The sequence below is a fragment of the Anolis carolinensis genome, unplaced genomic scaffold, assembly GCF_035594765.1.
Source record: "Anolis carolinensis isolate JA03-04 unplaced genomic scaffold, rAnoCar3.1.pri scaffold_10, whole genome shotgun sequence".
Taxonomy (NCBI): Eukaryota; Metazoa; Chordata; class Lepidosauria; order Squamata; family Dactyloidae; genus Anolis; species Anolis carolinensis.
In genome coordinates, this window is record NW_026943821.1 from 224,735 (window position 1) to 251,907 (window position 27,173).

At 58.2% G+C, this 27,173-nt stretch overlaps 1 protein-coding gene across 4 annotated transcripts; it reads right to left on the reverse strand.

Annotated features, from left to right (window-relative positions):
* cic (capicua transcriptional repressor) lies at nt 1-25,949 on the reverse strand. 4 transcript variants are annotated; one of them, XM_062962670.1, is made up of 20 exons: nt 23,202-25,949; nt 10,525-10,674; nt 10,177-10,426; nt 9,483-9,612; nt 9,205-9,387; nt 8,401-8,560; nt 8,137-8,309; nt 7,269-7,497; nt 6,580-6,683; nt 5,141-6,467; nt 4,781-5,010; nt 4,391-4,551; nt 4,152-4,306; nt 3,660-3,938; nt 2,800-3,272; nt 2,071-2,351; nt 1,808-1,959; nt 1,513-1,644; nt 1,165-1,296; nt 1-948 (listed from the first exon to the last, which is right to left on the reverse strand). In XM_062962670.1, the coding sequence occupies exons 1-20, from the start codon at nt 25,882-25,884 to the stop codon at nt 617-619; spliced, it is 7,716 nt and encodes a 2,571-aa protein (XP_062818740.1). In that variant the 5' UTR covers nt 25,885-25,949; the 3' UTR covers nt 1-616. The 4 variants fall into 4 exon arrangements, with proteins under 4 accessions (XP_062818740.1, XP_062818738.1, XP_062818739.1 ...); XM_062962668.1 differs by having other exon boundaries at nt 1,808-1,962; XM_062962669.1 differs by having other exon boundaries at nt 9,205-9,390.
* Nucleotides 25,950-27,173: the final 1,224 nt, after the last annotated feature.

Consider the following 27,173-nt stretch of genomic DNA (forward strand, 5'->3'; position numbering starts at 1 on the left):
GGTTGTTAAAGAGCTTTAATAGCAGGTGAGGTGGGGCCACCCCGATGCTGCTGCTGCTGAGGAGGAGGAGGAGGAGGAAGGGGCTACACATGGTCAACATGTGGCTCTGGCCACCAGGGCACTCTCTCTCACCCACTCACTCCGCCTCAAGAGTCCGCCAGCCGAGCCCCGAGTCTCTCTCTCTCTCTCCCGAGGCCTCTGTGCCCAGAGGGGCCCCACCAGCCAGGGCAACAGGGCCCCCTGCGGAAGGGCCTCCTCCTCCTCCTCCAGAGATGAGCGGCTCCCACAAGGCCCCTTCCCGCCCCACGTCTTGATACAGAAGCAGATGCGAATGCGGGACCCCAAAATACTTAACGTTATTAAAAGGAGGGGGACCCGAAAAGGAGAAGTGGTCCTTTGGTGGGTCTTTCATTGCAGCCCCCCACGCTGCATGTCATGGGGTGTCTGGGTCCCGGTTGAGCTGCCACCGCTGCCTTTTGGGGTCCTTGGATGTCCGGGGGGGGGGGCAGTCAATGGGAGGGGTATGGGGAGGGGGGTGGAGACAGGGGCAAAACTCCAGGGCCTTCACCCTCTGGGCAGGCCTCCCCTCCCTCAGTTTCTGTGCAGCCCCTCTCGCTCATCTGCCACTGCTGCTGGGCCCTGGGGAGGCCTGTGGAGCCCCTTCCCAACTGGAGCCGGGGGCCACGGGAGGGCCCCCCGATGCTGCCGCCACCAGCGCCGCTGCCACGGCCATGTTCTCCACTGCTGCGGTCTCTGGGTCCTGGGAGGGGAGGTCCAGGGGCGGTCCCTCGGGGGCCCCGATGGGCTCCGGGGTGGTGGGGGGCGCCGTCTCGGTGGGGGTGGCCGCCTGCATGATCTTCTGCCGCACCTCCCGAATCTTGAGCTGCAGGCAGACCTTGGTGGGGAAGATGTCGGAGTAGCGGGCCTGGAAGGCGGCCGTAGCCTGGGCTGCAGGAGGGAGGGGGGAGGGGCCGTGAGAGAGAGCGGGCGGGGGGACGGACGGAGGGCCCTGGGGTGCTGGGAGGTGGAGGGAGGAGAGGCACATTCCTCCCCTCTGCCCCACACAGCCCTTTCCTGGGACGGCAAAGCCAGCGGGAACTGACCCCTTGCCCAGGCGTCCAGCGGTGCCCCCCCCATGTCCCTCCCTCCCTTCCATTTCCCTACCTGAGGGGAAGAAGCCGTGGTCCTGGAAGAGCTGCATGACCAGGGCCCTCCGCTGGTCCAGCGTGCGCCGCAGGGAGGAGTAGGGCACCTTCTCGTACTCCAGCTCCCCGAGGACGTCCTCCCCGTCTGTCCCTGCAACGGGAGGCAAGAGACACACGGGTGGGTGCTGCAGGCACAGCCCCTGCTCGCCCACGGCCCCCTCCACTCCGTCCAGCAGGAAGGGCTTGAAGAGCCCAAAGGTGTTGCTGTCTGTCGGCCTCTCGGTTCTGTCTGGCAACGGCACCCCCCCCCCCCAATGGTGCAGATAGGACGCGCTCACCAGGTGGCATGAGTTGCCCCGCCCTTTACCTGGTTTGTCGAAGGTGAAGATGTCTCCCTCGCACTTGGCGCTCTTTGGCGTGTTGGGCTCCGAGCTGCAGCTGGAGCGGCGCCGCATCTTCCTCTTGGGGGAGATGGGGTCCTCGGTGGAGGAGTCCAGGTCTGGAAAGAGGCCGAAGGGGCAAAGGTCAGGCCCCGGCCCCACATGGAAGGTCAGGGCCTCCTCCGCCAGGAGCGCCAAGGGCGCCTGTTGGGGCTCCTCCACCTCGCCCCCTCCGGACCCCCATCGCAAGCTGGATGTCCCCCCCCCCCCCCCGCTGCTCACCTGTGGAGTTCTTGCGCTTCTTGCGGTAGCTGCCCAGGATGGCGCGGGGGGAGGTGGCCAGGGACTGCAGGGTCGGGGAGGGCAGCACCTCTTCCGGCCTGAACTCGGGCAGCTCCGCAAAGCGCTCCTCAAAGTCCACCTCTGAGAGGACCCTGCTGGGGGACAGAGGGGGGCGAGGGGGGTCACAGAGGCACTGGTTCTCACGCCCTTCCAGAGCCCCTCCCTCCCTCCAGCCCCCCACCCCCACACTTAGGGTCACTCACTTGTCCACAGAGTCAAAGGTCTTCTTCAGCGGAGGGGGCCGGACCTTCACCTTCTTGACCACCAGCCCTTCCTTCTGCTCGGCCCCCTCCGATGCGGCTGCAGAAGTCGTTGCTGGGGGTGGGGCTGAAGGTGCCGCCCCCCTGGGGCCCTCCCCAAAGTTCGAAGGGGCGGGGCTGAGGGCTCCGGGCGGAGGGGCTGCAGGGGGCGCTGCTGCGGGGGGCTCCGGGCGGACATCGGGGGCAGCGCCCCCCCAGTCGGGCGAAGATGGCAACCGCTGGGGCTGAGAGAAGGAGGGGGAGATGCCAGTGAGCATAGGCCTCAGCCGCCCTCAGAATAGAAGCGCAAAGGAGCGAGGCACAGCCCCCCCCCCCACCCATAGCTCTCCCCACCACCCCCGGGTTCAGACCCCCTTTCCTTGTAAAAGCCACAGCAGCCCCACGGGCAAGGAGACACAGACAGGACAGCCATCTCTCAGGGAATGTCTCGTAGACTTCAGTTCTAAGAGACACACACTTCCTATGTGAACAGATGCAGAAAGGGCTGCACCTAGACTCCCAGGAGAATCTCAGCTGAAGTGAGGGTGGGCCTCCCCATCAATGGCATCTTAGAACTGAAGGAATGCCATTACTCCCCCCGCCCATTCCCCGAAATGACTGTTCCCTTTGCCCCTGAAGGTGAATGGCAATCTTGGGGAGTGGGGGGCGGTTCCTCCGCCATAATGAACCCACCGTCTCGGCACCTTTGCCGCCCGCAGGAGGGGCAGGGGGGGCTTCCCGGGACGCCCTCTCTTCTCCGGGCCCCGCAGCCATCTCCCGGTGGCCCCAGGCGTCTGTGGCGAGGGCCTCGGTGGCAGCCTGCGTCTGCTGTGGCGAAGGAGGGAAGGGGGTCTCCCAGGGCTCCGCCCTCTTGGCCTCGGGGCCCTGCCCAGCGGGGGAGGGGGGCTCCTGGGGGACTCGCTCTGCGCCCTCCGCCTCTCGCTGGAACCGTGCCCCACTGGGCTCCTGCTGCTGCTGCTGCGGGTGATGCTGCTGCGCCGTCTGCGTTGGCCCCAGGGCGGTCCGGGGGGCACCGGGGGAGGGGGCCGCCTCATAGGAGCCCACCGGGATGCTGGCGATGGCGGCCTTCACCCGCTGCGGGGCCTTGAGGGGCGGGCGCTGTGGGGGCCGGGCGGCAGGCGCGGATGGAAGGGCCGGCGGAGGGGCTGCAAGGAGAACCGAGAACCGAGTTGGGCCGCTGTGCAGTTTTGAAATTAGTCCAGCAACCCAACTGACTGCTTCACAAATGGCTTCCCTCAAAGGGTTGGCAGAGCTGTAAACTAGGACCACAGGACCCAACAGGTGCCGGGGAAGGACAGGCGCACACGAGGCCTTCAGACGCCATTCCAGCCCTGCTCATGGATGAGAAGCACGGCTTGGAAACAGCTCTGCCTCTGCTCTGCTCCACGTTCTCTCTCCATCTCCAGCCATCTCAGCTGCATGAGGGACTGGGGGCTCAGTGGCCACCGATACCGCTTGCTTGGCCCTGTGTCCCCCCCCCATGCCTTCCTCCTTTGACCTTGCCCCTCCCCCCTCTCTGCTCCATGCCGTACCTGTGGAGACCCCCACTCCCTGGCCGGACCCCCCGGGGGGCTGTGTGCTGCCCCCCGACTTGGGCAGGATGGCGGCGGGAGAGGCGGGGGTGGCGGAGGGGGCTGCGGCCACGGTGTAGACCATGCTGTGTGCGGCCGGCGGGGCGGCTGGGTTGGTGCCGGCGGGGCTGGAGTAGATGGCGGTGATGACGTGGCCCTGTCCGGCGCAGGAGGAGGGCAGCTGGGGGCTCTGCAGCGGGGAGACCCCCACTTGCCCCGGGGCCAGGAGCGAGCCTTGGCCTGTGGACGCGGAGAATTGAACATTTCATACAACTAGATTTTAAACTACCTTTTAATACATGTGTTAATGTTTGTGTGTTTTGACAGTGCAGGTAAAGTATTATTATTATTATTGAAAGGAGGAAAGAGAGATGGGGGGCTCGGCCCCCGAGAGGCACCCCGAGGCCGGCCATGCTTCCCGCCCTCCCTCCATTGCTCTGGGTGGGGCCTTACCTGGGAGCAGGGGCTGGACGATGGCCTGCCCGTTTGGCCCGATGGTGGTGAAGCCCAGGGCCATCTGTGTGGGGCCAATGGGGGACTGGACGTAGGTGGCCGCGGCCGAAAGGGTGCTGGGCTGCGCCTGGGGGGCCGACTGGACGTAGGTGATCCTGGGTAGAGGAGGGGGGAGGGGTCACATAGCGGCCAAGGGGGTCACATGGCGCCCCCCCCCCCCGTCAGAGCCCTGTCCGCACCTGGTGGAGGAGGAGGGTAGCAGCACCTTCTGGGCCTGGGTTCCCACGGCGACGGTGGCCCCCTGCAGGGCAGCCGGGCTCAAGGGAGGCACCAGGGCGGCCGGGCTCTGCGGAGGCGGCTGCGGGTGGACCACCGGGTGGACCGGAGTGAGCTGGATGATCTGGAAGGGAAGCAGCACCCTCAGGGGAGGCCCCACCCACTGGCTCCCAGGAAGCCAGCGGAGCTCCCCCCCCCTCCCCGCCCAGGGATCGAGTCTGGGCCGAGGCGGCACAGCAGGCCCTGGACTCAAGGAGGGAGGAGGAAGGGGCTGAGAGATTTGGGGGCGGGGCTGGCGCTCCCTGCAGCCCCTCCCCACCTCAACCCAGACCCACTTGAGGACAGGGACTGACCTTGCTGGCGGCCTGGCTCCCGTTCTGCACCGGGACCGTGAATGGAGGGGAGACCAGGGGCAGCTGGGCAGCCGCGGTGGTCCGGACGGCTACCTGGGGGGCGGCCATGGGCACCAGGACCTTGCCCTGGACCTGCAGCCCCGCAGGGGGCACCGCCGTCCCAGGCGCCAAGGGGGGGTGATGGGCTGTGCCGCCTGGCGAAGGGGCCTGGACCGGAGACACGGATTGTGCTGCATGGAGGGAGGGAAGGAGAGAAGGAAGGAAGGAGGAACAGCCATGAAGCAGATCCAAACCAACCAGTGGACCCCCCAAGGTGCAGGCAGGCAGACAAGACAGGCGCCACTTCCCTCTCTCCCTCACCTTTGGGGGCAGAGGCCATGATGGTGACGCTCCCGCCGGCGCCGCTGCTCCCGGGCCCCGGCTGGATGATGGGGAAGGGGGCCTGGGGGGCGGCCAGCACCTTCCCATTGGCCGGAGGGAGGGCGAAGTGGATGCTGGGGGCTGCTCCCACCGTGGCCCCTGCGCCTAGAGCCGGCCCCTTCCCCCCGGAGGAGACCTGCAGCGGCTGTGGCAGCGAGGGAAGGATGTACTGGACCTGCGCGATGCCCCCGGCCTTGGCCCCGGCCCCGGAGAGCAGGCCCTGCGGGTGCAGGAGGCCCAGCGGCAGCGGCCCGTTGGGGCCGGGGGAGCTCTGGGCAATGAACTGCACGGCGGGCGGGGGCGGGGCCAGGGCAGCCCCCGGGGGGAGCACCGCCACCGGGACCCCTGCCCCCCCGGCACCCCCTTGCGCTCCCACTAGCAGGTTGGTCACCAGCCCCCCCGGTCCGGCAGAGGGGCCCTTACTCCCCACGGCGGCCAGGCCCGGCCCCAGCAGCGAACTGGTCAGCAGGTGGGAAGCAGCGGCAGAGGACGAGGACGAGGAGGAGGAGGAGGGGGGCTGGACGCTTCCGCTGGAGACAGGCGGCAGGGGGCCCTTCTTCTCCGCATAGAACACCCCCACGCGCCCCACAGAGAGGCCCCCACCCTCGGGTTGCTTCGTGTTGCCCTCGGTCAGTGGGTGGGGGCTGAGTCGGGGCGGCCCCTCCCCAGACCCCCGCAGGAAGGACTTGCTGGCGATAGGCACCGGGGTGCTGCTGACTGGCCGGACCACGTTGGTGACCATGGTAGAGGCCGCCCGGGTCAGGCCGTGCGGGGTCCCGCTGTAGCCGATGACGCCCGTGCCCAGGGGCGCTGCGGAGGGGGCCGTCACCAGCACCGTCCCCGAGGGCAAGCGGGTCGCGTCCGGCAGCACCACCGCCTGCACCAGGCCCCCGCCGGGCGACGAGATGACCGAGTGCAGGGGGGTCGCAGCCCCGCACTCCGGCCCTGCGCTGTCTGCCCGCTTCCGCCTGTACGAAGTCGCGGCCAAAGAGGGGTCGAAACGGGGCTCCAGGCGCTTGGCTGCAGGTGCGCTGCCGATGGGTCGGGATGCCCCCCGCGGGTCCTGGGCCTTCGAGGGGGAGGGGCCGGGCGCCACCTGGAAGGAGCCATAGGGCTTGGGAGGAAGGGGCTGCTGCTGCTGTGGGTCGTGGCCAGATGTGGGCGGAGGAGGGGGGTCCAAGTCCAGGGCGTGAGGGGGCGGGTGGCCGGAGGCGGGAGACGGGGCGGCCGAGCGGATGACCGGTGAGAAGTGCTTCCGGGAAAAGTCCTGCAAGCAAGGGCACACTGCCATTTACTGGGGGGGGGGGGGCTTTGTGGCCTATTAGCCCTGAACCCCCAGGAGTCCCCCCTCCCCCACGGCCTCTGTAATCCCCGCTGACCTTCCCTTCGGGCCCCTCCCCCACGGAGCCCTCGCTGTCCTCGCTGTCCGTCACCCGCTCCTTGCACTTCAGGTCCACGTCCGGAGGGTTGAACCCGTCTTCAGCTGAAAGGGGCAAAGTGAGTCAGGCCTTCACACGCAGGCACACAAATACACACGCACACACACAGGCTCCGCCCCCTCCCAAAACTCCCAGGAGAGACAGGCGGAGGGAGGGGCGGGCAGAGGAGGAGCAGGTTGTTATCCAGGGACAGGATTACGGCAGACCTTCAAATACACTGGCCGCAGATGCCAGCACAATACAGCAGGGATTTGGGCGGGGGGGGAGGGGGGCTGAAATGGCAGCTGTAATGGCAGCAAAATCCCAATGATTGGCCATGAAGAGACCGCACAATGCAGGTGAAGGAAACATCAGAATAAATAGAGACCCCTGACGAAGGCCCGGCTGCATCAGGGCCGCGGCAGGGAAGCCGTCAGCCGCTCAGTCTCGCCCTCTAAATAAATGGCGCAGGCCCTTTGCATGAACCTCCCTCCCTCTTGTCTGGCAGGGCTCGTTTTGCTTCCCGGAGGGAAAGGGGATGGAGGCGCCTGCGCACCCCACGGGCTCTGCCTCCCGAGGCGCGAGGAGCAAGCGCTTGCCTGGCCTTCCCTCATTGTCACGGGAGGGCAGAGGGCAAAGGGCATCCTCACCGATGACGTCGTCGTCGCCCTCCTCCTCGCAGATGACCATCCGCTCCTCGTCGCTGGTCATGTCCTCGCTGGTGGTGCGCTGGGAGCGGGAGGCGCGCGAGGCGTGTGGCGGCGGAGGCAGCAGCGGGTGCCGGGGCCCCTCTCCTGGCGCCGCGAAGGGCGACCCCGAAGGCACCAGCCCCACAAACGGGCCCTTCCCGCCGGAGAAGAGCGGGGGCCCCGGGCACATCTGGGGAGGGAGCACAGGGAGCCCTCAGAGACCCACCCCGGAGGAGGGCCGTGGGGGGAGGGCGCCCACAGCAGGCCCCTCCCTCCCTCCCTCCCACTGGACTCCAGCGCCCAGAATCCTCCCACAGCACAGCCACTAAAGGGCAGGAGGGGCTGCAGTCCAGAAACGCTCGCTTTTCCCACCTCAAGGATGGGCTCGGCTAGCAACACCTACCTACATCTATATATCTAACAACATCTCTATCTATGTACCTACCTATCTACATCTATATAAATAAAAGCCAGATGATACATGTTTGTATTTTTCAAAATGGCTCCCACATCCAGAGAGCCCACTAATCACAGATCTGGACCAAACATTTTACGCACAAACCTCCTCCTCCTCCCGCCCCCAAATGAGCAACAGAAAGCACTTGGGGTAGGGAGAAAAAACTGATGCATGATGATGGGAGTTGTAGTTCACGCCATCATTCTGCATTTCCTAATGGGTCCATTCAAAAAAACCCAAATCAATTACGGTGTCTAACAAACAGTGTTGCAGCGCTAGGCACCCCAGCTGGCACCCAAGGAAACAAACAGGGCAGATGCCAAAGGCCCACAAGGCCCCCAACTCTTCACCCCCAAAACATGGCCCCAGTACCTGGCTCTCCCAGTCGCTCTCCATGCCGTGGACCCCGCTGTGGGAGAAGGCGCGTGGGCGCTGGGCCCCCGTCCCCGTCACAGGCAGAATGCGCTCCCCACGGCCCTCGGCCCCGGACCCCGCCAGGCCGGCCTTCCCCTCCGGCCCCAGCAGCACCTGCATCTCGGAGGGGCCTGGAAGTAAGGGAGGGCGGAGGGAGTGTGAGAAGGGCTGGACGGGGGGGGGGGGGGAGTTGGGGGGAAGGAGGGGGAGGGAGGGGCTCACCTCCGGGGAGAGCGGCGCCCCCCGTCTCTGACATGCTGCGCTCCCGCATCTCCTTGGCGCAGCCCCCGGGGCCCAGGGGCTTCAGGTCGGAGGTGGACTTCTTCCGGTCCTTGTTGCACCACTTCCAGTCCGGGTGCGCTTTGAAGTGGGCCTCCTTCACCTGGACGGACGGACGGGAGGGAGGGGGGGCAGGGAGGCCTTTGAGAGGAGTGCAGACACGCGTGGCGGATGAGGCCCCTCCACGCCACGGAAGGACAGGTCTGGCACCCAAATGAGCCATAACATCAATCCCAAGTAAGTCTTGCACAGCTCAACCAATGTGTTCTGGGCAGAGGACGCAGAGCCACAAGTGGACTGAAGCCCTCCTGCCCTCAAGCTTCCTGCCCTGCTGTCGTCCTCCAATGCCCGAGGTCTCAACCAGGTTTTATTCTGCCCATCTGAGACCTCCAAACAAAGAAGGAGATATCACCCAAAACAAAGCACAAGACCCCGAAACAAAGTGCAAGATATCACCCAAAACAAAGAATGAGACCCTCCAAACAAAGCATGAGATTTCGCCAAAAGAAAGCCTGAGATCGCATCAGAAAAGATTTGCTCAGAGAGACGCCTTTTCTGCCCTCAAGTGTCAACTGCATGGGACCCAGTACGGACCGCACGGGCGAATGTATGGAGGGCGGTGGCCCCGGAATCCCCCCCTTGACCTCTCTTTCCCACAAAACCACCTCCCCGCCCTACATGCATCACGGCCCGGCCAGTGAACGAGGTCCCTTCCCTGCTGCTGGCGGCCTGGGCCGAGGACCGTACCTGAAAGGCCAGGTCGTGGTACTTCTGCTTCTCCTTGGGGCCCAGCGCGTACCACCACTCCCCCAGGATCTTGCTGACGGTGCGGTTGTCCTGGTTGGGGTGCCGCTGGTGGACCAGGGCCCGGTGCCTCTTGCTGAAGATCATGAAGGCGTTCATCGGCCGCCGGATGTGGTCTTTCTCCCTCTGCTGGGAGGGAAGGAGGGTGGGTTCAAAGGGCGGCCCCCAGAAGAACCCCCACCCCACCTCTCCCTCTGCAGCAGCAGGAAAGGGCCCCACACCTTGTTGGGGCTGCGGCCGTCCTTCTCGGAGGAGGAGTCCCGGTCTTTGGGCAGAGCGCTCAGCGACTGCGTCCGGCGCTTTCCCGGAGGGAGCGAAAGCGGGATCTCGGGAGACACAATCGACAGGAACCTGCAGAAAGCAGGAAGGAAGCGAGTCGACCACCAAAATTCTGCAAACATGCACGATGGCCGGTTTGAAGAAAAACAGGCAAAACTCAATGATAGGATGACATTGGGACTCGACAAGCATAAGATCAATACATGCTGTGTGCCTTCAGGTCACTCCTGACTTATGTCAACCCTAAGGCCCAGGCCGCCAGCAGTGGGGAAGGGGCCTTGTTCACTGTCACGGGGTTTGTTTCGAGGGGGCTTCCAGGCCAAGGGGATCTGCACCCTGGTCTCCAGAACCAAGGCAGTCCAACACTCTAATCCCTGTGCCAAGTTGTCTCCCTCGGCAGCAGCAGAGAACAAAGCATTTCTCCATGAACACCCACATCACAAACAGGAAGAAGCGGAGAACATAAAGGAAGAAAAAGACCCAAGAGTCCGTAAACCACCTGGGACGAGGCAAGGGCTCCCCCGTCCCCAAAAGATGGCCCTTAGTCCCCAGTTACAACCCGCTGGGGGAAGCCATTCCCGCTTGGCCACAATCTCTCTATGGGAAAAAGCCCAAGTGGGCCGAGGCCGGACTCACGCGTCATCATGGTCGCTCTCAGTCTCGCTGTCCAGGCGCGGGGGGCCCGGGACATCGTCATCCTGCTGCTGCTGCAAAGGGGGGCCCCCGATGGACCCGGCCGCTGTGGCTGAGGGGGGCCGGGGGGCTGGAGCAGGGCTCTCGGGGCGGGGGGTGCTCGGCCTGCCCACGGACTCAGGCCTCGAAGAAGAGCAGATGCCGACGACGCTACTGGGGAGCTCATGGGCCACCGCAGCCGACTCAGGGGGCTCTGGGGGGGGGGAGCAAGGGACCCGTGTGAGAGGGCCACACGGGTGACAGGCCAGCCCCCACCCTCCCTCCCTCCCTCCCACATGGCCCCCTCCTCACCTTTGCTCTGGCCACAGGCTGAGGGGTGGCTGGCAGGCTGCTGGCCTTCACTGGGCTGGACGGAGGAGTCCGGCTGGCTGGGGGCCAGGAAGGGCACCAGCGAGTGCCATGGGAAGACCGCCACGGAGCGCGGCTCCACGTTCGTCCACACTGCGGGGGAGGGGAGAGCGTGAGAGACCCCAAAACAAAGCGTGAGAGATTCCCCAAAGACAGGGTGAGATATCACCCGAACAAAATCTGAGAGGCCCCTAAAACAAAACCTGAGATGCCTCTAAAACAAATGAGATGCCCCCAACAAAGCATGAGGTATCACCCAAACACAGCCTGAGAGGCCCCTGGGTCAAAGGAGGAGGCGCAAGGACCCCCTTCCCTTCACGAAGACACACACAAATCCCTCTGTCTTTCCTGGCCGCTCCCTCCCCCCCTCCCCTGGGAAGGGCATCCTCCTCCATCCTGAGTGACCAGAGCCATGCCCCCCCCCCCACAAATAGGAGCCAGAGGGGTTCATCTGTGGTGCCAGGAAGCAACCTTGGCTCCCCCCCCCTTTTCCCAGCTGGAAGCCAGGCAGAGGAATGTTTACAGCTGCCGAAAGAGGAGGGGAAGTGGGAGAGGAAGGGGCCCTGGCAAAGCGGGCAGGGGGAGGGACAGGCTGGGTGAACCGGACCGAAGGCACCTGGATCCCTCCCAGGCGGAAGGGGGAGGACTGCGGGAGGACCCTGGCCTCGCCTTGCCCCCTCCCCCCCAGCTGGGCCTCTGCCTCCAGGAAGGAGAGGGGCCCAGCACTCCCTCGCTTCCTGCTTCCCGTATCAGGCCCAGCAGCGCTTCCTCCTCTTCCTCCTTCCTGGGGTCTCCAAGGCCGGGCCTGTCCCACTCCTGGGGCTGTTCTAAGACAATGCCCCTGGTGAGCCCACCCCAGCAAAGGGCCACCTCCTGCCAAGTCTGAGCAAGCGGAGCCCCCCACCCACCCAAGAGAGACGCACAGCAAAGCCAGCAGAGGGGCCCCAAGGGCTCTCCAGAGGAGCCTGGCACTCACCCCCCCCCCGGCTGTCCTGTAGCATTATTATTATTATTATTATTATTATTATTATTATTATTATGTCTATATCCTGCTCTAGGGGCCCAGGCTCCCCCCCCCCAAGAGCCCAGCACAAGGCCAGAGAATGGGAACCCCCCTCTCTCCACAGGCCTGGACTGCATCATGCGCCCTCCTCCTCCTCCTCCTCCTTGACCTGCCCAAGGCTTCAGGCGCAGCCTCCCATACAGAACAGCCACTGCCTGAAGGCACTGACCACAGGGGAGCGCCTGGCCAATGAGGAGAAAGCCCTGTCCCTGGATCTTTCCTGAAAGGGACAGCCAACACTCCAGAAGACAGGAGCAGAATTCAAAACGATCTTGACAGACTAGAGAGATGGGCCGAAACTAACAAAATGAAGTTCAACAGGGACAAATGCAAGATACTTCACTTCGGCAGAAAAAATGGAAATCAAAGATACAGAATGGGGGACGATGCCTGGCTAGACAGCAGTGTGTGCGAAAAAGACCTTGGAGTCCTCGTGGGGAACAAGTTAAACATGAGCCAACAATGTGATGCGGCAGCTAAAAAAGCCAATGGGATTCTGGCCTGCATCAAGAGGGGAATAGTGTCTAGATCCAGGGAAGTCATGCTCGCCCTTATTCTATTCAGATGTTTCTGAATTTTTTGTAGCCGTGAGTAGAGGGGGTTAATAAAATAAAAGTTATTTATCGTGAATTGTGAAGCTGGAAAAATGTTAAAAATGCCTCTGAGTCTGTCTAATGTATGTTGTTTGTCTGTTGGCATTGAATGTTTGCCATATATGTGTTCATTGTAATCCGCCCTGAGTCCCCTTCGGGGTGAGAAGGGCAGAATATAAATATTGTAAATAAATAAAATATTATTATTATTAGCGTCCAGAGAAGATGCCTGCACTGGACTCTGAGGCGGAGAGTTCCCCTGCTGAACTTGTTCAACTGTCCCCTTAGCACTTCCTTTAAAGCAGCATGGGCAAACGTTGGCCCTCCAGGTGTTTTGGACTTTAAGTCGGAAACACCTGTAGGGCTGATGTGGCCATGCCTGCTTTAAAGGAAGGGCGGCAAAGGCACAAGTGTGGGCCCATTTCTCCTTGGAGCACCCCCCCCCCCCACCTTGCATTCCCTGAGCGATGACGACTCCTTCTTCTACCCCCCCCCCCCCCACCTTGCCTTTCTCCGGCAAAGTTCGCTCAATTATTCACGGCCCTGAGTGCATCTTGGCGGTCGGCCTCTGCCGGGAAAGAGGAGAGTGAGAGAAGCGGCAGCGCTGGCTCAGTGGCTTCCTGTCCTCCGGCAGTGACCACATCCCTCCCAGCGGAGAAAGGCAAGGCAAGGCAAGGCAAGGCGGGGGGGGGGGGGCAGGAGGGACATTAAGACCCCCCCTCCCAGTTATTGATGCACGCAGAGCGAGTGGGGTGCCGACACAACAAGCAGCAAGGACACTGAATATCACGGGAGGATGCCATCCCCCTTCAATACAGACTGGACTGAGATTCCCAAAGAAGAAGGAGGGGCTACACGCCGTCCTCGGGTTACAAATGTCTGACTTGCAAACGACTCCTAGTTAAGAATATTTGGGGGGGGAGACCACCCCAACCGGGAGGAATCTTCCCCTCGGAAGGAAGGAAGGAAGGGAAATGCACTCCTGGAAGAGTCATTATTATTAGGGGGGGGGGGTCTCCACTGAAGGTGTGTCTCCAATCCTTATTTCCACAACAAGCCAATTTTTCCAAAATCCAATTCTCACAGGGACAGAAAGTGTGGTGAAGCCTTCTGAACAGAGGCACAGGCAGCACATGAAACACCACAAGGATGTTCTGTTCACCTTTCCCAACTGGATCCAAAGCTAAAACACACACACACACACACAAAACCTCTCTTGGGGGCTGCCGGAACTAGAGAAGGGAGGCTCCCGCACTCTCTGGTCTCTGTGCTTAGCCCCCTCCCTCCCTTCCCAGAGGTGCAATCCATGGAGACATCCCCCCAAAAGACACTGAGCCTCCAGAGTCTTGGCTCTTGTTGTTGTGGTTGTTTTTAATCTAGAAAGCGGGGGGGGGGGGGGGGGCACACTGGGCTGACCTCAGAGAGATTACCAGCAGCAGAAAACATGGTTCCGGGAAGGAAGGAAGGAAGGAAGGAAGGAAGGAAGGAAGGAAGGAAGGAAGGGAAAGGAGGATGGAAGCAGGGACTCACTGGGCCTCCACAGAAGGGTCCATAGGGGGGAGAAGAAGGGGGGATGATGATGATGATGATAATAACAGTGATAATACTGATAACAATAGCATCACAGACTTGGAAGACATCCCTCAAGGGCCATCCAGTTCTACTCTTTTCTACCAAGCAGATTCCCATTTAGACCCTTTTTAATAATAATAATGACGATTGTAATAATGATAAGAATAACAATAATATAAATGACAATAACAGTGAAATCAAAATAATGCTGATAATGAAAATAATGATATAATACCAATGATAAGAATAAGCAATATAATGACAATAAGTACCGATAATAACAAGAACGATAATAATAATCATAATGATAACGTTAAGAAGAAGAATGACAATGACAATAAGAATAATGATAATAAAGATAACAGTAATAAGAAAAGAATAAGCATGAGAATAAATGACAATAAAAGAATGATAAGAATAAGGATGATAATGCTTATAATAATGAAAATGATGTTAAGACTAATGGTAAGAATCATGATGACTATAAGGATGATAATAATAATGATAACAATAAGCAGAATTATAGTAACAATGATGATAATTAGAATAAAGATGACAATACATGACTGGAATTAACGTCAGGGGAAACCTTTACCTTTTTTTAGGAATAATAATAATAACAATAATAAAAATAATGATAAAAATAAGAATAACAATACAAATAATGATAATGATGATAATAACAATGATAACAATAATGATGATACAAAGAATAATGATAATGACAATAATAATGACAGTAACATAACAATGATGAAAATAAGAATATGAACAATGATGACTATAGTAATGATGATAATAACAATAAGATGATAATGATGATGATAGTAATGATGACAATGATACCTGTCTGGGGCAGCAGAGACCCCTTGAGCCCCAATGAGACCCCCTTGCTGATGATGATAATACTGATGATGATGATGATAAGACAATGGTTGTGATAAGAATATAACAATGATAACAAGGATAAGCTTCTTGGCAGAATAGGGTTGGACTGGCTGGCCCATTGGGTCTCTCCCTTCCAACTCTAGGATTGTGTGATTCTATTCTCAAGACAATACGGATCCAAGACCCCCTGAGCCCCAGGGAGACCCCTCTCTTGCTACTGATAGTATATGACAGTCTACTTTTACAACCTCTCCCTTTTAATCCATGTTTTTATTAGTTTTTGTCATTTATTTTTATTGGGTAATGTTTAAATTTTTATAACTGTGCATGTCTCTTGTCTACTGTTGTGTTTTATATGGCTATTGTTTTTATTTGGGCTTGGCCCCATGTAAGCTGCCCTGAGTCCCCTTTGGGGAGGAGTATAAAAATAAAATTATTATTGTGTTGTCGAAGGCTTTCATGGCCGGGCTCACAGGGTTGTTGTATGTCTTTCGGGCTGTGTGGCCATGTTCCAGAAGTATTCTCTCCTGACGTTATGCCCACATCTATGGCAGGCATAATAATAATAATAATAATAATAATAATAATAATAATAAAACTTTATTTATACCCCGCCACCATCTCCCCGTGGGGACTCGGGGCGGCTCATAATGTTACAAAAGTAACAGCACAAATACATTAACAATATACACAGTTTAAAACACAAGAAGATAATAAAACAAGTTAAAACAAAGATTTAAACAACAATAATAATATCAATAGTAATAATATCAAACAACCACCAATGCGATTCAGTCAACTTCAAAGGTGGGGGGACTATAGCAGCAATATAAGATGAAATCATTAGATTAAAATATCCCAGTGAAAGGAACCTAATAACATTCAGAATAGAATTATAATTACAGTAGAGTCTCACTTATCCAAGCCTCGCTTATCCAAGCTTCTGGATAATCCAAGCCATTTTTGTAGTCAATGTTTTCAATATATCGTGATATTTTGGTTCTAAATTAGTAAATACAGTAATTACTACATAGCATTACTGCATATTGAACTACCTTTTCTGTCCAATTTGTTGTATAACATGATGTTTTGGTGCTTAATTTGTAAAATCACAACCTAATTTGATGTTTAATAGGCTTTTCCTTAATCCCTCCTTATTATCCAAGATATTCACTTATCCAAGCTTCTGCCGGCCCGTTTAGCTTGGATAAGTGAGACTCTACTGTATAATGAGGCTGGCATCCTCACTATATATACCTCACAGCCTCTGAGGATGCCTGCCATAGATGTGGGCGAAACGTCAGGAGAGAATACTTCTGGAACATGGCCACACAGCCCGAAAGACATACAACAAAATTATTATTATTATTATTATGATAATAACATAGTGATGGTGGTAGTAATGACGCCACGGACCCCGCCGGCCCGCCCCCCACTCACCCACCCAAGACCCCCGAGCCCCGAATGAGACCCCCTTGCTGAGGATGACGATGACGATAACAATGAAATAGTAAGATGATAATAATGAAATGAGAATTATGATGACGATAGTGATGATGCCACGGATCCCTGCCTGGCTGCCCCCCCGCCCCGCCCCGCGCGCTCCACCCAAGACCCCCTGAACCACAATGAGACCCCCGCCCTTTGCCCCCTTACTGACCGAACATGCCGAGGCCGCGGGGGGGCGGCGCGGGGGGCTCCCCCTGGGCGGAGAACATCCCAGCCTCCTCTTCCTCCTCCTCCTCCTCTGCTGCCTTAAGGCGGCGCCGCCATCCTCCTCCTCCTCCTCTTTCTCTCTCTCTCAGCGGGGGGCGGGGCTACGTGGCCCCTCCCTCTCCCCTCCCCCTCCCCGGGGCCTCTCCGAGACCCTTCCCGCCACCGAGCGCCACTCGCGGCCTCCTCTTCCTCCTCCTCCTCCCGCTGCTCCTGCTGCCGCCCGCCGAACGAAGCCAGGCCCCCTCCCTCCCTCCCTCCCTCCGTCACGCATGCCCAATTAAGCCCCCGCCGCCCCATTGGCTGCCGCCACGCCGGTCATTCACATGCAAATGAGGGCCCCCCCCTCCCGCGTGCGCGGGCCCGCCGCCTCCTATTGGCCGCCCCTGGAATGTCAGTCATATGCAAAAGAGGCGGGGGGGGGGGAAGGAGGAGAAGGAAGGGGCGCGTCACGTGACAACGGAGGCAGCCATTGGCCGGCGTTTACTCCAGGCTGCCCCCGCCTTGAGAGAGAGAGAGAGCGGAGGGAGGGGCCACGCCCGAGGAGGAGAAGAGCGGAAGTCGAAGGCAGGAAGAGCCAGGAAGGGAAAAGCCAGGTGTTTTGGACTTCAATTCCCAGAATTCCTCGCAGCCTCAGGCCCTTTTCCCCCTCAGCCCGACCAAGAACTCATGCAGTCATCCCTTTGACACCTGGGCAAACTTTGGCCCTCCCGCCGGGTGTTTTGGACTCCAACTCCCAGAATTCCTCGCAGCCTCAGGCCCTTTTCCCCCTCAGCCCGACCAAGAACTCATGCAGTCATCCCTTTGACACCTGGGCAAACTTTGGCCCTCCCGCCGGGTGTTTTGGACTCCAACTCCCAGAATTCCTCGCAGCCTCAGGCCCCTTCCTTTTCCCCCTCAGCCGCTTAAGCGGCTGAGGGGGAAAAGGAAAGGGCCTGAGGCTGCGAGGAATTCTGGGAGTTGGAGTCCAAAACACCTGGCGGGAGGGAAGTCCCAAGCTCACCCAGGCCTCTCCCAGTCCCCAAGACACTTATGGGCTTGCATTGGTTTCCAGTACAATTGGAATATAATAATAATAATAATAATAATAATAATAATAATAATAATAATATCCTTAGCTGCTGTAAGAAAATCGCACAGACAGACTACAAACAGAGGCACAACCATGTGGCCCAAATGATCCATTGGAACTTATGCCTCAAGTCCCACCTTCCAGCAGCAAAGAACTGGTGGGATCACAAACCTGCAAAAGTATTGGAGAATGAGCACGCAAAAATACCGTGGGACTTCCGAATCCAGACTGACAAAGTTCTGGAACACAACACACCAGACATCACAGTTGTGGAAAAGAAAAAGGTTTGGATCATTGATGTCGCTATCCCAGGTCGCATTGACGAAAAACAACAGGAAGAACTCAGCCGCTCTCAGGACCTCAAGATTGAACTTCAAAGACTCTGGCAGAAACCAGTGCAGGTGGTCCCGGGGTGATGGGCACATTGGGCGGCGTGCCAAAAGATTTCAGCCGGCATTTGAAGCAAAAGACATTGACAAAATTACGATCTGCCAACTGCAAAAGGCAACCCGACTGGGATCTGCGCACATCATCCGAAAATACATCACACAGTCCTAGACACTTGGGAAGTGTTCGACTTGTGATTTTGTGATACGAAATCCAGCATATCTATCTTGTTTGCTGTGTCATAATAAAATAATAATTTTATTTATATCCCCACCTCCATCTCCACCGAGGCGGCTCATAGATAATATTAGACAAAAACAGTGACAATAAGCAAGTACATCAGTAAACAAAAACATACACCAAATTATAAAAATGTAAACATGAACCCATGAAAATAAAAACACACTTAGTAAACACAGAATTAAAAACAGCGAAGCTGAGTAACAGACTAACTAAAGTGCACTTTGTTGTAAGTCGTAAACTCAAGATAACAGATAAAGTGCTACAAATTCATTGATTTGGGATGGGAAAGACCCTAAGTAATAGATTTATATGTACACAGACACACACACACAAATATCTGGGTGTGCTCAGGAGCACGGGGGGGGGGGGGGGTGCCTGCTTTTGTGCCTTCTTTGTGCTATGCTCTAACACTAACAATTGTAGCCTTTTTCCAGGTTGAATCCCTCTTTCCCGAAGCCTGCCAGGCCTGGGAGTGGAATATACAGACGAAGCAGGAGGTACAGATACCTTTTGCCTGCATGGCTTTGGGATCAGGCTTTCAGTAAATCATATAGTGCAATAATAGACTTGGAATTATGTGTAATTGACGACGGAATGGCTTTGGGCTATGATTTTCGGACCATATGATTTCATATTGAATGTAATGTTTTTAAATGTTTAATATGTATTGATTTTCAATTTTAACTGATTTTAGTTTTGTTTGTATGTATTTTAAGGCATCTAATGGTTGCCATACGTAAGCTGCCTTGAGTCTTCAATGGTTGCCATACGTAAGCCGCCTTGAGTCCCGGCTTCAGGGTAGAGAAAGAAAGGCAGGTAGAAGTAAGGTAAGTGAATAAATAATGCCCCTCTTGAGCCTTGCTTCCTCCCTTTGGGGTTCTCCATTCCGGCCATCTTTCCACTGTGCCCAAATGTAAGAATGATAATGATCATGATGATGATTACCCTGGTAGCATTCAGAAAGAGCTTGAAAACCTGGCTCTTTACTCAGGCCTTTAGTTAACGATTGCTCATCCCCATAGCAATCTGTATCTGTGACCATTCCTGTACCGGTTTGCACTTTTTACCTATGTCAGCTTGATAAGACACAGGGTCTACTCCCATCCCAATTTGCACTTCCAAGAATTTGCAGCACTTTATCAGTCACCTCGTGTTTACTATATTTATATGGTGCACCTTACCCAGTCTATTTTTACAACCTCTCCGTTTTAATTCATCTTTTTATTAGTTGTCACTTGTTTTTAATGGCTAATGTTTAAATTTTTTATAATTGTGCATGTCTTTTGTCTATTGTTGTGTTTATATTGCTATTTTTTTTTATTCGGGCTTGGCCCCATGTAAGCCGCCCTGAGTCCCCTTTGAGGAGATAGAGGCGGGGTATAAAAATAAAGTTATTATTATAAGAATAATTTAAATTATAATAATACATAATAATTATAATAATAAATATATTATAATGCATGGCAAGGGTTTTGGACTACGAGGCCCATGTGGTCTCTTCCAACTCTATTATTCTATGATAAGGATAATGATAATAAGATTTATAATGATAATGATAATACTAAGGATGATAATAGGAAGGGGGTCAGGCACTGAGCCGATGCCTCTGACACCCCCCCCCCCCCGCCCAGGGATGCCCCGCCCCTCCCTCCCTCCCTCCCTCCCCCTGGCCAGAGGCCCAGACCTTGGGGATTAAGCCCTGCTCCCAGCGGCAGAGTGGCATTCCTGGGATAATCTCTCCTGCAACTGCATGGAAGAGGGAGAGAGAGATTGGGGGGCAGCCCACTCATGACTCTCTCTGTGTGTGTGTGTGTGTGTGTGTGTGTGTGTGTGTGTGTGTGATGCATCACATGACTCCCCCCCTTCCCAGAAGAGCCTCCTCCTCCTCCTCCTCTGCTGGGCTCCCAGTGAGTCACCCTCTTCCTCCTCCTCCTCCTCCTCCTCCTCCTCCTCCTGAGTCCTGACTCAATGCCTCCTTCTCCTCCCCTTCTCTAGCAGCTGGAGGGGAGGGACAGACCCCCCCTTACCAGGCCTCAGCCAATGGGCTCCGAGGTGAAGTGAGGAGAGAGAGAGAGAGAGAGAGAGAGAGAGAGAGAGAGAGAGAGAAGGGGGAGCCAAAATCCTCTCTTTCTCTCTCTCTGGCACATCACACACACAACCCACTCTGGGCGCCTGTCCAGGCCTGGTCAGGGATGCTATTGTCAAAGTGTAGAGTGGGGTGCGTTGGGCTGGGGGGGGGGCAGGAGATGGAAGGGAGGAAGGACACAAGGCACGCTGCTCCCACACGCACAAGGCACAACCAGGGCACACTCACACAGCTCCCCCCCCACCAACCCGTGACGTGTCTGCGCCTCCTCCTCGGATCACATGCAGATAACTCACCACCCGCCCCGCAGAACCACGCACGCACAAAAGGACACAGGGGAAGTCCCCTACCCATATACACACATAACAGCACTGGGCCCACGGCTCGGGGGCCCCCACCCGTGCCATCCGCTTGCCCACAGGGCAAGGCCTTCCTTCCCATCCGAGCGAGGAATTAGTTCTTGGATTCTCAAGGCTACCTCTTGAAACTATGCGGACCTTAACTGCATTTGCACGTATTTCCTTTTTCCTCTTGCACAGCGCCCTGAGCTCAAGACCTGGGCAAGTGGAGCTGGGGAGGGGGAGGGATGGCCCCCTAGAAATGGAGGAAGAAGAGGAGGAGGAGGAGGAAGCAGCAACACCAAACCGTGTGTTCAGCTGAAGGACGGAGTAAGCCAGTGCAAACAAGGCTCCGTTCCTGTGGGAGGAAACAGCCAGCCCTCCGCCCTCTGTGCCCAGGGGCCAAGAGGGCAACAACACATGTGCGTGGTATATATTTGCATATATTATGAATATAGTCATATCCAGTATTTGCATATATTATAGATCCCTTTTTCTGCATGTCAACAAGCACACCCTGCTCCTCCCGCCTGGGATTTGGCAATGGGCCTGGCCCTGCCCTGGCTGCAACCGGTGATGATGCTCCTGCATGTGTGTGTGCGCTATGTGACCCAGGTGGCCGCCTGGCACATGCGTGTGGCATGCCGTGGAAGAGCCAAGGAACGAGAATGCTAACCAGCCCAAGAGAATGAACTCTCCCAAGGCCGATGCCGGATGCTGGGGTATGCAGTCCCGTTTGGACGAGGGGATCCGTGTGCTCCTGAGTTGCACCACTTGAGTGCGTGCAAAGGAGTGGCGCAGGGAGGGGGCAACGTTGGAGGGGGCCGCACAGCAAGTGCCTCTGCCCCCAAAGTGCAGTTGGTTGCGCCCTGCTTGAGCGTGCGAAGGCGCCCCTCGCGTGGGAGAAGGCACATGCACGCTCCAATCGATCTGGTGCCCCCCAGGGATAAAAATAGACCCCAGAGCAGGGAGGCGGTAGCCTTGGTTACCGGTTGCTGAGACACAGCAAAACGCCCTGGAGATGCTGCTGCCGCCGCCGCCGCCGCCACCGCTACCGCTACAGAGAGAAAGAGCCCCAGGGAAGGGAGGCCCCCCTTCCCTCCAATGCAGTGGGGAACGGCACAGAAACGGGGCTGTGGCCTCTGTGATCCAGCCCTGGCAAGGGTCCAAGCACCAAAGGACATTCCTGCTCCAAGATCAAGCCCATTCCTCCCGTAATCCAGGGCCCCATTGCTGGACACAAGGCCGCCTTGGGCTGAAGGGTATGCGCCCCGTAAAGGCGAGACGATGCACGCCGAAAGGTAATACAGTGCAGAAGCATATGTGGAAAAGCAAGGGGTGCAAGCCAAACTCGTGTGCCAAAGCCATTCCAAGCAGGCCAGCAATAGAGGGCCCTTCCCCGGCCAGCCTTTCTATGGAAAAACACAGAGCCAGTCACTAACTCTAACAGACTCATTCTGTTTACCGCACAGTTTGGCCACAACGCAGGCAAGGACTCTAAAGCCCATCAGCCAGGAAGCTGGGGCCCAGGGACAACCGCCACCAGACCTGGGAGGAATTTATTTACTCCATTTATATCCGCCCTCCTCACCCTGAAGGGGACTCAGAACCAAGGAAGGGAAACCAAGTCAAGGAGCCCTTCAAGCCTCTTTCACACAAGGAAGCTCAGCTCCTCAAAGGCCACAGTGTCTGGACGCACCCACGAAGCAGCATTCACCCAAAGTGTCTGAACTACACCTTTGCAAACAAGGCCACAAATGTTACCGGCCCAATTCCGAGCACGTTTATCTCTGCCAGTCAGTGCAACATTCAAGTGGTTTACTAGAACCGTTTGCCACAGGCAAGTAGCCCACGAGTCTCCTTGTGGGGAGAACAGCAGGGTATAAAAAAACATAATCATCATCATCACCATCATTTGCAAGTCTTCCATGGAGTCCTATATCTCTCCCAGCCACCAAAGAACTGAAGGACAGCCCTCTGTTTCACAAACCTCAAAACACATGAAGCTATGGCTCCCAGAACAGAGCGATGCACTGCTGGGAGTTGTGGTCTGGCAAGAGAGCTCTTCCTGAACTAAAGGCCACCCAGCCCAGCCGCCGTGGCATGAAGACACCACAGCCTCTCCTAAACCAGTTATCGCTTCACTTGGGCCAGTTGCCCAGAACCAGAGGAGCCAAGGCATCACCACATTATCTCAAAGTAAACAGCGCTGGGCACCCAGCTAAGAAAAAGCAACAGCAGCCTGGCTCCACTCCAACTCCCATCACACCACTCCAAACTGCCAATGCTGAGGTGTGATGGGACTTAGAGTCCAACAGCTGGGCAACACAGGGAACTTTAAGGAGAGATATTCTGTTACAAGCCCAGAAGCAGTGAGAGACTTGGGGAATGGAGCAGCGACTGGGAAGCCCCCTGCTTGACAGAAGAAGCAGGCACGCCGTACTACAAGTCCCATCAGCCCCAGAGGGGTGCTGGGAGCTGCAGACCAGCATCTGTTAGGGGTGCTTTTCCTGCATGGCAGGGGGTTGGACTAGATGGTCCAACTCTCTGATTCTATGATCACAAGCTTTTCATGAGCTCTGACTAGGCGGTGCCTTGGACAGAGAAGGAAATGGAGAAAACGGCGAGACCCCGATGCAGAGAAAGCGCAGAAGGGGCCACTTACCGGTGCCGGGGCGGCCCATGATGATCTCCTTCTTGGGGGCCGGGTGGCTGGTGTACTCCCCAGGGACGATGACTGGGAGCAGGGCGGCTGGCGAGGGATGGAAGGCCACCGGCTGGAAGGGGCAGGGTGGCGGCTGAGCCTGCTCTGGGGCAGAGGGCTGGCCGGAGGGCAGCGTCCGGCCCACGTTGATGGGCACCGGTGCCTGCAGCTGCCCCTTCCCGACCAGCAGCTCCTTCGGGGCGGCCTTCCCTGCCCGGGGGGTGCCCTCCCGCAAGGGCTTCTCTGTGAACTTGGAGGGCGGCAGCAGGAGCGGCACGTCCGGGTTGCGCACGATGACAGGGGAGTCCCTCTGGACGGCAGGGACCCTGCGCACGCTGGGCCCCGGATCGCAGGTCAGGCTGGCTGGCGGGGGAACCAGCAGCAGCGGGGAGGCCTGCTGGGAGCGGGAGGCAGCGGAGAAAGGCCCCGTGGCGGGAGAGACGGCCCGGAAGCCGGCCGGCGTGGACGGGGTGGGAGTGTGCGAGACGGACTCCACCCCTGAGTCCAGGCTGTCGCTCTTGTGGAAGTCGGCCGAGGAGCCGGGGCCCATGGCGCCCATGCCGACGCCCATGCTCCCGTGGTGGGCCTCGGCGGCCTTGCGCTTGCTGGGGCTCATGGGCACCGTGAAGGTCAGGTTGGTGGAGAAGGCGGCGATGCCGGAGTGGTGCCGCTCGCGGGAGGCGGAGGCTGAGGCCGAGGAGGAGCCGTGGTGCAGCATCTCGGGGCTCAGGACGGCGCCCTTCGGGGTGCTGGCACTGACGTGGCGGCTACGGGCGGCGGCAGCCCTCTGGATGACCGGGGAGGCGTTGATGGGGCTGAAGTTGGCTGGGCGGAAGCCGAAGAGCGGGGAGGGCGACGGGGAGGGGGCCGGGGAGAAGGGCGACTGGTTGGAGACCGGCGAGAAGGAGGGAGTCCCCGAGCGGGAGCTGCCCAGCGAGACCAGCATGACGGCCGCCTCGCACTCATCAAACTCGAAGCGGGAGAGGTCGGCAGGGGCCACCAGGCGGGGGCGGGAGTCCCCCCGGGCGCTGGAGGCCTCGCTGTCCCGGGAGGTCTCGTCCCAGTCGAACTCGGCGCTGCCCTCCCGCAGCCCGCTGGCCCGGCCCTCTGAGAGGCTCTCCATCTCCTTGGTGCGCATGGAGAGGTGCCGGGAGCAGTAGCCGCGCCGCTGGGACTCCTTCATGCAGCCCTCGCGGGAGCACAGTCGCCGCCACTGCTTCCCGTTGAACTTCTTGCGGATGCCATTCGGGGTACAGACCACGTCCCCCTTCTTGTACTTCTGCTGCGCCGCCGTCAGTGGGGTGCGTGACCGCGAGGAACCCGGCGTGCTGCACTTGTCCACCGAGACCACGCTGCTACTACGGCTCCCGCTGCCGGCCTCAGGGCTCAGGAGCGGGGAGGGTCCCTCGGACAGCAGGCGCGGGAAGGGCGGCGACTTGGGCGGGGAGAGCACCTGCGGGGGCAGCACCGCCGACACCAGCTTCTCCTCCGTGGCCCTCACGCCTGCACTGATCTTGGAGACCTCCGCGTCCTCCGGGTGCTTCGCCTCGGGGCAAGGGAGGGCCAGGGGCGGCAGCGGCACCACCTCCTCCCCCTCCTCCCCTTCCCGCACAGATGGGGGAAGCCTTTCGGGGGGCTCGGTCTCCCCCTCACCACTCCAGGGCGGCCGCAGGAGGCGCAAGGCAGACCTGGGCAGCCAGGCCGAGTCCTTCCGCATGGACGTGGCCCCTCCTGGTCCCGGGAGGACGACGGGTCGGGTGAAATGCACCTTGTAGGAGGCTGGCTTGGTGCTGACCTCGACCACGGTGCCCTCCCGGTAGGCAGCGGCCATTGCCTCCTCCTCGGGGCCCACACAGGCGCACACCGCGGTGCCCACAGCCAGTGCACTTGGCGGAGGAGCATTGTCCAGGACCACCTCCACGGAGCCTGGGGCCCCCTCATAGAAGGCCGTAGCCCGGTCTCCCAGGAACTGCACCCCCAGGCCCTGCCCACGCCGGACCTGCTTGACCACGGCCGGGAGGAAGAGCCCCTCGCGCTGGGCTAGCACCCGCTGGGAGCGCAACTGCCGCAGATCAAAGCCCCCTGGGAAGCGGGGCCCCCAGGCGTCCCCCGGGCCCCTCTCGGTCTCATCAGCCGAGTGCTCGCTGGCCGTGTCCGTGCTGGAGGAGGGGCAGCGCCGGGGGGCTTCCTCCTGCAGCGGGGTCCCTGATGACGCCCCCAACGACGACGCCCCCGGGACCCCCTCGCCAGGCTCTTCTCCACCTCCTCCTCCTCCTGCTCCTCCCCCTCCTGGGGGCTGCTTCCTGCAGGGAACACGGGCCTTGAAGGTGGCCGTCTTGCGGTTCAAGGAGGCCTCTGCCCCGCCAGCCTCTTGCCCCACGTCTGTCTCTGCCTCAAGGGGCAAAGCATAGGGGTCACCCTGGGCCCCCGCCATCTGCGCAAAGGCCAGGGCCCGCTCTGCGTCCGGATCCTCCGCTGGCTCCACCCCTTCCTCCGGCCGGGGCTCCTCGCCTTCCACGACCGTCCTGCGCTTCTGGGCCTTGGCCCGCGTTGAGGGCGGGGAACGGCCACCGCTGCTGCTATTGCTGCTATTGCTATTGGTGCCTATTGAAGAGGAGGGGGCGGCCTTCCTCGCCGGTTTCATCTTCTTCTCCCAACTCTGCTGCAGACTCTGAGAGCTGGAAAAAGAAAAGCAGAAGGAACGAGGGTGAGGAGGGTGAGGAAGGAGGGAGGGAGGGAGGGGGAGCCCTCTTCCGGTCAGAATCCCCCTGAGCTTGGCAGATCCCAGAGCTTGGGGAAGTTCCTTTTTCAGGCGTACCCCCTCCCCCAGTCTTCCTGGGAAGTTCCACTGGAGCTCCCCAAAAGGAAAACCCCAAGGTCCGCTCCAAATAATCATTTGTAACCCCCCCCGTCTGTTACTATTCAAATGATACATTCAACTTGGGAGAGGATGACATGGGGCCACTGGAAGTTGCTGGACAGATAACTCGCCAAAGGGATGCTGGGATGGAAGGGGAAGCTGGACCGGCCGCACATCTGAAGCCGTGCCCTTTTCTAAAATAAAACACTGGAAACGGAAGACCCGTCAGGCATTTGTCTGCACGAAAGGGCAGTCCCGCTGGGCTCCCACCTCAGCTACGCTGGAGAATGAATGCCAGTTGGCCCCACTTTGACTGCCATGGCTCCATGCTATGGAATCCTGGGATTTGTAGTTTGGCAAGTCAATGGCATTTGGCAGAGGATGCTGAAGACTGTGCGTGTGTCTTTACCACACCCCTCCATCCAAGACTGAGAGGATCTCCTAAACCGGAGCAATCCAAAGAGGAGAGACCCTCTGGGTGCGTCCACACAGCAGGCCTTTGCCTCCTCTCACAAAGGAATGCAAACTGCAACTCCCAGGATCCCACTGCATGGGGTGGGGTGGTGCTGGCAGTGAAAGAGGGGCCAAGCTGCACTCATTCTCCGGTGTGGACAACTCCTGGGATGAGCCTGAAGAGCCCCCCACCCCTGCCCAGTGGCTTCCAGACAAAGTCTGGCCAAGCTCCCCCCCCCCCCCCCCCCGAAAGTGCTCCAAGGGCAGGACACACAGAAAACAGAGCGGCCCACACCTGGCGCTGGATCGGGGCCAGGAGGAGGAAGAGGGAAGGGGCCCCATTCCTGGAAAACACTGGTCAGCAGCAGAGGGCTCAACCAAAGGAAGCGGGCAGAAATTTGAAGAAGTGCCAAAGCAAATTACTCCAATTTACTCCAATCCGGAAGCAATTTACTCCAATCCGGATTGGGATTAGTGTGGGAATCAGATTTAAAATGGGCTCCGTTTCTTCTCTTTCAAAAGAACTTGGTTTGGCAAAAAACCCAAGCTTAGAAATCGCTCTCAGCACAAAATTTTGTGTAGATGGTACTATTATCCACTCAAACCACACAGAATTGATA